The 11,184-nt window shown below is 49.4% G+C and overlaps 1 protein-coding gene across 4 annotated transcripts in view; it reads left to right on the forward strand.

Moving 5' to 3' along the window:
* The window catches only part of CAMK2A (calcium/calmodulin dependent protein kinase II alpha), a 75,666-nt gene extending 65,527 nt beyond the window's left edge, over positions 1-10,139 (forward strand). For 3 of the 4 annotated variants that reach the window (XM_084636513.1, XM_084636514.1, XM_084636515.1), the window contains 4 exons: positions 35-110; positions 1,636-1,730; positions 2,222-2,450; positions 3,727-10,139. In XM_084636513.1, coding sequence (XP_084492639.1) covers positions 35-110; positions 1,636-1,730; positions 2,222-2,450; positions 3,727-3,730 — 404 coding nt within the window. In that variant the 3' untranslated portion in view covers positions 3,731-10,139. The remainder of the gene's footprint in view (positions 1-34; positions 111-1,635; positions 1,731-2,221; positions 2,451-3,726) is intronic. The other variant, XR_014712634.1, reaches the window with a different exon arrangement.
* The last annotated feature ends 1,045 nt before the right edge of the window (positions 10,140-11,184 follow it).

The following is an 11,184-nucleotide window of genomic DNA, read 5'->3' on the forward strand; positions in this document are numbered from 1 at the left end:
AAATTTGTGCTTTTGTTTTTTTTAAAACCAACAGTACGAAAACAAGAAATTATTAAAGTAACAGAGCAACTGATCGAAGCAATAAGCAACGGAGACTTTGAGTCCTACACGTGAGTGTATCTGGGGTGGGTTCTGACTGTACAATGGGGAGAGGGGGAGTTTGGCTCAGCGAGCTAAGTGCGGTTCAGTTAGCCGCAACACTGCCAAGTGCTCTCAGCTGTGAGAAAGGAGTTGGTTGGTTTGTGTGGCCATTCGGTGGGAAATGTCAGAATGCTAAGATGGTGAGACCCAGAAAAGGTAAGTAACTATTTCAAGACTCCAGAGGTCTGATCTCCAGAGGAGATCTGATTTCCCAGTCCCATACTCAAACCAAACCACTGTACCATGCCGCTCTCCCCTCACTATAATGGATGGGTGCATCTTATGGATTGCTAAAGGATGAATAATTGTAATTGTGATTTATAATGGAGGGAGGAATGTTATTTCCATACATTATTACTCAGAATTGCCTTGTGGTACTTTGAAACATAGCAAGTTTCTACTCGCTGAGTAAGTACTACTCAAAGACATTCCCTCCTACAAGCTCCTGCGTCCAAAGCCTATTTAAGAGGCACTGCCGAGCTCACACAGATTTCAGTTCCTGCCTCAGAGACCAAGAGCAGGGGTTTACTGGTATGGAGCAGGGTTAGGTTTTTATTTGGGTTTTATTTTGTCTCAGAAAAGAGGTCACAAGCCTATTCTAGCTCTGCAAAAGCTTAGGTAGTGTATCACAAAGATCCAATTCCACATGGTGAGGGAGGTACCGTAATTCTCTCCCTGAATTCTTGGGATTAGCTCAGAGCACACGATCTTTCAGCTAAGTCCTTCTATCCCTCATTAAGGGGGATGTGCAAAAGCCAGCTTGGGTCCAGACGGAGGGGCCAGCTAGCAGCTTCAGTACAAGTGCTTTGGGTGTTGCAAAACCTTGTTGTTCTGCATATTCATAATGCAGATCTGGCGCCCTTTATCTGAACCCTTTGCAGCTCAGGGGGGATTTGGGTAAATGGATCTGACTTGGGCCCATCTGCATGATGAAACTTCCCACTGCTTGGTTTTGGTGCCAGCCACAAGCTATCTCCCAGGTAACATTTTATGTCCATTTCACAGGGATGAATTGTGACTGGCATATTGCCCTGCTGCTTTTCTGTACAGTTGTGCCAGGGACTCTGAAGCTAACACTATGAGAAACAGGCTCATGTCTCCCTAAAGTTCTTGATGCTTTATTCCAGCAGCTCCTGCTATTAACTCTCATCCTGGAAATGTGAGGATAATCCAGAGGAGTATTTGGGGATCTTTAACTATGTCTTTTAAAAGGTTGCTAGGTGGTGCATGCATCTGGGTAGCTCTGGTGCCATGCAGATGAAACAGTGGGGTACATTGTTCCTGCTATCAGAGAACTGTCATTCTCAGCAGGAGCAGATCTTAGGTGAAGTGAGAGAGAGCTGGGACAGAGAGAGGGGGTGCTGTGCTCTATATTCCAGAAGAGACCCACAGAGCTGGGATGAATTTATTGTTATGTAGCAACATTCCCGGAAACCTTCCAGTTTGAAACAATGAGATAATCTCCCCCCTCTCTCTGTGCTTTGGCTTCCTCAGGAAGATGTGTGATCCTGGAATGACTGCTTTTGAGCCCGAGGCCTTGGGGAACCTGGTGGAAGGACTGGAGTTCCATCGATTCTACTTTGAAAACTGTAAGCAGCTCCTTTCCCCCCAATAGGCTGTTGACCTCTCGTGTTGATATGCTTTTATGTCGCTTGGAAGAGCAGGGCGGCGGGGCTGGGGCATCTCTGGATCTCCTCGGATGGGATGTTCTCACTGCTGTCTCCTGGCCATCCCAAAAGATCTAGGCGGGAAGCAAATCAAATCTGTTAAATAATTCAAAATGGGGAGCGGCTGGCTCATGGAGTGGTGTTTTGGTTAGTTGTTGGTTCGTAAATTTTTTATAAAGCGCCTTTTATAGAGCGCCTTTTATAGGGGCCTTTACTGGCCCCTTCCCAGTCTGAGCTGTGTTGATGCAGAAATGATCCAATGCTCCATGGCACTGGCAGGAAGTTTGCTTGCTAAGTATCTCCCCTTTCTATATGGCTACAGCCTGTGGTGGTTAGTCAAGCAGAGAGGAGATTCCCCACTCACACGGGACCCCTGCCTCTGTGTAATTCCACCTGCCTTCCCCCATGTCCAGTGTGGTCCAGGAACAGCAAGCCGGTGCACACTACCATCCTGAACCCGCACATCCACCTGATGGGAGACGAGTCGGCCTGCATTGCCTATATCCGCATCACACAGTACATTGATGCAGGCGGCATCCCACGCACTGCCCAGTCTGAGGAGACCCGCATCTGGCACCGCCGGGATGGCAAATGGCAAATTGTTCACTTCCACAGATCTGGAGCACCTTCCGTTCTACCACAGTAAGCCAATGAGAAACTATGGCTAGCCCTTTCCACCGGCCCCATTGACTCCTGTTCGCCAGGCATGGAGACTAGAATGGGAGAGGAGAGTAGGGGTGAAGGGATAAAGGGCCCACTAAGGGAGCTGAATGGACCAAGAGTCATTCCGGGTCCTTGTCTCTTAACAGTGGCTGACGCCTGATGCTTTAGAGAAGCTTAATAGGCTTCACAGAATGCAACTATCTGTGCAGAGCTCCACCTTGGGGAGGGAAGTTCACTTTTGTCCTGGCCCCAGCTGGGGCTAGCTCATGCCTTGAAGCTCTAGGACTGACACCAGTGTAATTTTATCCTAGATAGCGTCAGGGCTAATTCAAGCAAATTTGCCCCCCACCTCCGCGCGGAGCCATTCAGTTGGGTTCCCCAGCCAGGTCCAAGGCACAGTGTGTGATCTGCCCCAAACTCTTGTGCGAGGCCAGATGGAGAGGGGTGGGAAGAGGAATAGGTCCAGAACGCCGTGTGTGCCCATGGAGGGAGTTAGGGGAAAACCTAGCAGTCCTCCTCGTTGATCAAGAGAGGTGTGGAGAACCTGCCCTGCCCTGGGCGGAGCTGTGATGGGGGTGGGGAGGAGACTTCCTGACTACCCAGGGGACTCTGGTTCTGAGCACAGAGCTCTGGCAACACCACATAGCTCACACTCCATCCCCCGCCGCACTGCAGCGTGACCCAGGGTCTCCCTGTGACTACAGGTTTGGAAGTGTTATCTGATCCGGCCCTGCATATTTGTTAAATGCCTCATGCTTTTTTCCCCCTCCAGCCTGCTAAGCTCTTTTTCCACATCCAGCTTGTGGCTTCTGCCTGCTAGATCCATTCTGCATTGGAGCGGGGGCATCTGGGGGGAGGGAGGGAAGGGGCAGGAAAATCCAGCTTGGAAGTGGGATGAAATTCTGTCTGGATTCTGTGCAAGACCCAGTCACGAGCCTTAGGGCCTGATCCTGATGGTGCCTGGCCCCTGCAAACTCCCACTGCAGTCAAGTGTCTCATGTCCTCTCTCTGCTGTCCCCTCCTGATCATGTGCATGGGCTAGATTCTCAGTTAGCAAAACCGAAGTCAATGTGGCCCAGTGTACGGCTGCAGGAAAAATCAAACACAGGTTAGGTGACTGATCTGCGGGGGGTTGCTGGTTAGCTCCTGCGGAAGGGGAGGGCACAGGCAGACACAAGAGACGTGCCCAAGAGGCCCTTCAGAAGGACAAAGTGAATGAAAAGTCTCCCCCCCAACCCCGACTTGTGTTTTCCAGCTGAAACGTTGGCCGCTCGGGCCAGGTTTGTCACTGCCTCACTGCGAAGGGAATACCCACCCCCATCCTTCACCTATAGAACTTGGCTGCTGGGTCTACTGCTTGGCTCTTGCTGGAATTCCTCCTGCCCACCTGGCTCCTCACCAAAAACAAACAAAGGACAACAAGGCCCGAACGAGCTTCGAATTGACTTCTCTCTCTCTCTCTCTCTCCCCCCATACTGTCACCTTTGGGCACAGCAAGCGCTGTCAGGGGCCCGTGCGCAGCTCCCACTGCTTCTGCATGAAACCATCTGCGGTAAGACAAAAACAAGTGACCAACACACAGAACGTGTCTGAGGCGAAGACCTCCACCCGCTGCCTCACCAGAACTCTCAGATCCCCACGCATCCTCCCTCACGGCTCAGTACATTTCTCATAGGACGGGGTAGGACTCCTACTCCACCTCCATCCTCACCTCTGCCTGGGAGTCTCTGGGGACCAAGGCAAAAGGGTGGAGCATGAGAGGAGTGTCAAGCTACTTTGGGCTGACCAAGGTCTGTGGCCACGTCCTCTCAGCACCAATGGGTTTTGCCTTATTGGTGTCTAGGTACCCGATCTGATGCCCTTGACCTTGGCATGTTCCCCACACCACTCCCCCTCAGGGCTCCTGCCCTCCCAGTTCTTTGCAGCAACAGCTGAAGGACATCTGCTTAAACTCTTTCAATATCCTACTCACTTGCTACTCTAGGGCGAGTAGGGTTTTATTGTGATGGGTGAGTAAAATATATCCTTTGTTTCTCTTTCTAGAAACGGCTGGGCAGGCAATTAGCGTGCGAACTCACTGGACTGGGCAGGATCGTATGCATGGCCCAGTGAGTTCTCACGCTAATTTTGACCATGCTGGTCAAATGTGAACATTTTCCTTTCTTTCTCCCTTCTCCCTTTGGAGCGGGGCTTAGAGATGCTGGGAAAAGAGAGTGAGAGATTAAGAAAACAATTTCAAGTGCTTTATCGGCACAATAAGGTATCCAAGTGCAACTAAAGTTGAGAGAGCAGCCCTCTGTGCAGAGGGCAGTCATAGCCAGGGTTAGAGGTTGGGTGTGGTAGCTGGCTCTTCTTCCGCAAGCATTATTTATCCATTCCTGACTCAGTGATAGGAACTGTTTCACTCTTAGGCAATCTGCCATCATCCAACACCTTGCAGGTGGTCTTCTTTACCCTCGGCCAATTTAAGAGATCAGCTCCAAACATCTAGTGTTAAATCTACCCCTTTGCCCCCCACATTCCTCTTCCAATCTGCCCTCCAAGACTCAATTTTCTCTTCATTTTTAAAGGCCACCCAAAACCAGGAACCAAAACCCTTCCCCATTAATCAGCTTCAGGAAATTCACAGAATTGACGACACTGGTGCTTAAGGAAATAGAGCCGGCTGTTCATTTGAGAGAGAAAAATAAACCGACCACAGGATACCTTCCAGCAAAGATGGCGAATGTAAACTTTAGTAATAAAACTTTGAGGAATCTGATTATGCTTCGAAGAAACAAACAAGCCTTTAGCTATCTCTTCTACTTTGAGTGCATGCCTTTTTATAGGAAAAAGAAACCTTCCGTGTATTTCGTAAATTGATTTTGAGTATTTGCTGAAATGGATCTTTATGTAATAACTAGAAATATTGAACGTTTTTGGGGGGGTGGGGAATTTTTTGGGAGTTGTTGGATTTTGGGGAGGTTGTTTTTGTTTTGTTTACGTGTGGGAGTGGCTTGGCAACAAAGCGATGGTCTTAGTGAAGGTGGCCCCAAGAAGGCAGGGTGGGGAAAGTTCCGTAGCTGGTTTTCCTGTGAACCACGCTAGGCCCCTTAAGATACATGGGACACATGGTCGTTTCTATTTGCAATGGAAATGTTTGAATGTCAGAAGTGCCCATTTGAATGGAGACAACTGGACAGTGAGGCATCCCTGGACTGAAGTTGCAGGTTCTGCAGGGAGAGTGGTCATCTCCAAGGGACATCGGAGCCAGCTGGCAGGAATACAGCAGGCATGGGTCATTTCTGAGCCTGTGCATTTTCTTGAACGATAAACAACCATCCAGTGGTTCTTCCGGCGCCACCGTTATGTCAGTCTCATGACATCAGGAGGGGCTGGCAAGACGTCTATTTTTGGTAGAGGTATGAGAGGTGTGATCTGGTTATTTTTTGGTAATCCTTCCATTTCCTGTTCTCTTTTTTCAAACTGCAACTTCTTTACTCTTTGATGTGAGGTTACTGCAGTGCACTTGCGTTGCCGGGGACTTTCTAACTGCACTTTCTTCATTTGCATGACGTTTAACTTTATAGACGGTGCGTGTATTTAGAAACAAACAAACAAAAATGCTTGTTTTGGACAAAAAAACCAGTGTATTCTCAATGTAAATTCTAAATGGTGTATTTTGCCTTTTCCGTGGTTTCAAGTGCTTAGCTCACCATCAAAGCAGGACGACTGCCTGCTGAAACACAGCCATGTTTGCAAAGTGTGAAAATATTTTCTCGTTGGACCTGAGGGGAAGAAATCCAAGCAGCCGGGGCATTTAACAAGCTTCAGGAGGCATGTTCTATGAGATTCCACTGACCCCATTGTGAGCTTATTGTGCGGAATGGGCGTTGAATGTGCCTTTTTAGGGACATATCAGCCAGATTCTCTGCTGATGGAAATCAGTGTCTCTCCATGAAACTCAATGGACCTATACTGATTTACAAGGGAGTGACACTGACTTACGCCGGCTGAGAATCTGGCCCAGAATCTTCTCTTAAACAGGCACTCTCATGCTGTGGAGAGGATCAGCCTTTTAGGGTTGCTTTTTCACAACGTTTTTTTCTTCCTGTGTTTGCTTAGTGCCAAAGCTATTTGTGTCTAAATGAGGGCGTTGGCTCTTTCACAGCTTACTATGCTCCTCTAGAACCTACTGTGAAGCCAACTCTGATGAGGTGTCTCATCCACCTATTAATCACCATGCCATCTGGGCATCGGCAGTATTTTGGATGTTGTGAACATTCCCGGGGCGCGACCCAAATTGTGATTTAATTGCAGGAGCAGCCGTGAAGGCTGCGGCTGTCCTATCAAGTTCCATCGTCGTAATCTGCCCCCAGTGGGAATCCACCAGCGGGGGCTGTAGTTTGAGTCCAGCCTGCACATATAGCTTCTACCTTTGCGACTGATGGTGGACCTGCACCCATGGTGAGTTCTGACTGTAAAGGGCGGCTGGACTGGACAGACGGGGAGGTAGGGTGACCAGACTTCCTGATATTAGGGGCTTTGTCTTATATACGCAACTATACCCTTCCCCTCTCCTACAAAAAGTGTCCCGATTTTTCATATTTGCTCTCTGGTCATCCTTGGGGGAGGGGGTGCCGGAGGCTGGGCTTAGAACACAAATACCTTTGAGAACGTGGAGAGGAGCTCAGAAGAACGTTGACCTTTGTGCAGAAATGTTCTCCTTTCACTAGATGAGAGCCTCCTTTGAAGGGAGGAAGCTGATTGGGTGCCATGGTCACACTCCCCTCTGCTGCTAGGGCTGAACAGCCACACCCACCTAGGCCCCACCCATTTCTGCACCCAGTTTGGCTTTGCTTCCAGCATGGTTATGGCCTGACTTCTTAGAAGTGCATGGTCCCTACTCAGACTGTTTCCCCATGGACCTCTTTCTCAGGGGAAGGCTCATCCTCAGTCCTGGGCTGGATGGATGCCATACAACACCCACGGGACTTTAGTAATAATAATGAGCCACCTGAGCATTTCCAAGTGAAGCTGTTTCCCTGCAGAGGCTGGGGCTTTGGCTCTTTTTCGTCTCCTTGGAAAGGAGAATCCTGACAAGGAAGGGGCGCTCCAGCCTTTCACTTCCTGTCCACCACGTCTGCTTTTAGCACACGCACTTTAGGGCCCTGCTAGCACAAATGGATTGGTTTTGTGCCCCGGTCTCCATCCCCAGCTCGGCCCGGACACCTAGAATCGGTCTCCGCACTGGTCTTTGTCTGAGTAAGCATTGGCACAGTACTAAGCTGCTGCCTTCCTTTAGCAGCCATATCAAAATTGCTTTATCCCTGGTCAGGTCGTGGATTCCTGGGTCTTCCCCAAACTCTCCAATTCCTCCGAGACAAAGCACCCTCCGTCACAGCAGACTGGCTCTTCTTTGGCTTCCAGAACAAAGGGCACCGTCTCTTCCCCGGTAGCCCAGGCCTTGGGGCCAAGCCACACTCCATTATCCTCCTACTTCCCCTGTCTGTCACAGGAGACCACAAGCAACAGCTGTGGTGACAGCATTTGCTGCTCTGGTTTCTCCTTTTTAGGCTGGAGCAGGTGGTGGCAGCAATTCCCTTCTGAGTCTCGGGAAGCTGCCAGCCTGTCTGTGGTAGCATCTCTTATGTCCTTACTGTTGCTGTTTCCCTCAGCCTGGAAAGAGACAGGCAACTTTAGCCCCCTCCTAGCCCCATTGCCGCACTGTCTGTGGATAGCTATGCTCTGAGGGGTGGAAAACACCTGTTCCCCTGAGACCTGTCCTGCAGGCTGTAACACGACACCATCCCATCGATTTTGGTTACAAGAGCAATGCAGTGATGGTATCACGTCACAGTCCACCATAAACCGGCCTGTCCATAAGCAGCGCTAATGTTAGCACGTCTTCTGATGTCTTTGGAGCTTGCATCTTGCCACATCACTGAAAGAAAATGGCCTGCATTAAACCCCTGTGAGCCTCATGCATGAAGGTTCTGTGGTCTATGGGGACCTACATGGTTAAAAAGTCGCCTCCCTGGTAATTTACCCTGTAGGTTGTTGGGAGGACATTTCAGGCTCTCTTTTCTACAGCAGAAGACAATCACTCTGCCCAGTATGATGCGCAAAGAACCAGTTCCTGACCCCAAACCCACCATGGCACCACCTAGTGTAGTTTCACTAGGGCGCTGGACAGGTCAGCAAGCAGCAGGCATAGGGTGGCGGCCCATCCTGGTGTTTCCAGGATGGCTCTGCAGTGGTGCTGTGGAAGTCCAGCTGGTGCAAATTCTCTTTGATCAGGTGTTGAAGATAGAGGTAACGCTATCTCTAATGTTTGCAGTGGGGCACCATGACCACAGTGCCTGTGGAGGATGGTGACGTGTCTTTAAGACAATCCTGATGTAGTCATGTGCCCCAGGAGTAGCTTTCCCCTGAGAACAGCAGAGATGCAGAAGATCACGCAATTAGCTCCTGCAGACATTCCAGGAGCATATTTAACCCTTGTTTCTAGCCCAGGGAAATACACCTGTTGGTGTTCATGGCCGTGTTGGGGGCATATTTCCTTGGGCACGCTCAGCTGGGTTTTCAGGAACTTCTTTGTTTGGAGGTATATGCCTACATTCCAGTAGCTTTGGGCCCACCCCCAGATTGCCTGGCTGGGGATCAGTGGGAGGAGATTTGCCAGGATCCCCAGAAGGTAAGCACTCTTGGTGTGAGCCCCAATTAACCCTTCACAGACACAACAGCAGTGGTGAAATGCAAAGAATAAGTGGTTGCATCTTTACAAACTGTTCCTAGAGGGTTAACAAATGACCGCAGACAGCACAAGCATCACAGACACGAGCAACAGATGCCATAGAAGGTTGTAGGCACTTCCTCAGAAGACGTTATAGATGCTTAAAAGCTACCTGTTGGATTCTACAATTGATGGACCATGTATTAAAACATCTTTTAACGCTTTATAGTCTATTGATACAGGGAACCTTAATATAAAGTGTAACAACACCTTCCTGGCCATGGATGGAGCCTGGAAAGAAGGGCCTGCTGTCTGTCCCCATTCCCATTCAGTGCCGTAGGGGACCCAGGTGGTCACAGCCCTTCCCTGTAGACCCACCTGGCTCCCCTCCCTCGGCTGAGCTTCCTTCCTTCTCCTCAATTCTCGCACGGCTGTGAACCATCCACCCTTTTTGTAACCGTGACACCGGTGAGGGAGGGTGGGGTTCCGGGGAAGCGGGGTGTTGTTTATTGACTTGTTTCTTTTGGATTGTTGTTACTTTTTTCTAACTGTTGCACAATTTTAGGGCTTTTGAAACATTTTTGGAACAAGCAGGGAAAATGTTAACAGTGGTTTAAAAACTATAATGAGATATAGATATATATAGATATATACATACAGGAAATCTCTATGGAAGTATTTATTTCACACGACTGCAAAAAACAAAATAATAAAAAAAAAGGGGGGAGCTTTTTAGTGTAACAAATGAAAACCCCAGTGAGAGGCTGCGGTGTGTCCTCTCCTGATTGTAACTCAGTGTGGTTGGACTCTAAGACTTGTGGTATCTTTTGTAAGTGAATCCGATCTGTAAAGCGGCGTTTCCGTGTTGGATTCTTTGTTACAGTTTTTTTGAACCTGTGGCTGTGAACAGAATGATCACTGCTCAAATTTTATGCTATATTTTTGGGGGACTTGGGGTGCGGGGGGGAGGGGGAATTGTCAGTTTTATTCTTGGTGTTTCAAGTGCAATAAATAGCTACAAACTTCTGAGCATGGAAAGTGATGATTTCTCCTGCAGTGACTCAGACGATCTGCCACTTCATCTGTCTGTTTCATGGAGTCCAAAGCGTTGAGACTGGGATTGAGGTTAGAGGGGAGAGAGAAGGGATCTTTATTATTTTTTATTTGTATTACCAGACCCGCTAGGCGTCTCACTCATGGACAAAGTCCCCATTACGCTTTTCCCTAAAATATTTAATTAGCTTTAGGAAAACCAAATAAATATGCACATAGACATGTCCAAATCATGGTCATTTATTTATTGCTAGCTAGCAAGTCTGTTGTGAAAAGTGATACTTGTATGTTTGTTAATATCACTTTTCACAACAGACTTACTCAGCCCTGGCAAGCCTGGGAACAAATTAAGGGCTGAATGGAGGGTCGGGGGAGGCAGTGGAGGTCAGGGGAGAAGGCGGTGGGCGGCTGGGGGAGGCAGCAGGGGGCTGGAGCCTGAAGCCCCATGGCCGGAGGACAGGGCCCAAAGCCGTGTGGCTGGAGCCTGGGGCCTGCCGCCACGGAGCCGGAGCCCAGAGCCCCACGGCCAGAGCCTCCTGCCCCACCACCCCAGCGCTGAAGTCCAAAGCCTGAGCCCCAGCACCTCTGGGAAGGTGGGGAACTTACCCACTGCCTGCTCCTATGGTCTTGTGCCCCAGCGGACTCCAGCTGGGGGCAGGGCCTAACCCCTGCTCGTGGCCACAGCAACCCCCACCAAGGTGGTGCATCCAGCAGAAACAGGGAGAAGGAGGGTGCGCTACTTTCCCTGGTGGCTGCATGCAGCCACAGTGGCCGTGTTTGAGAAATGCTGCGCTAGGTGCTGTACAAGCAGAGAACAAAAAGGAAGTTGATGGCCCACAGCCTAAGTGTGACTCGCTCTCCTTTTGTTTATTTCTTCTTTGGGATGGTAACTGAAAGAGAGGGAGATTTATTTATGGGAGATTGACTTTATTCCCCTCCCTTTAA

The sequence above is a fragment of the Lepidochelys olivacea genome (genome assembly GCF_965140295.1).
Source record: "Lepidochelys olivacea isolate rLepOli2 genome assembly, chromosome: 8".
In the NCBI taxonomy this organism is placed as follows: domain Eukaryota; kingdom Metazoa; phylum Chordata; order Testudines; family Cheloniidae; genus Lepidochelys; species Lepidochelys olivacea.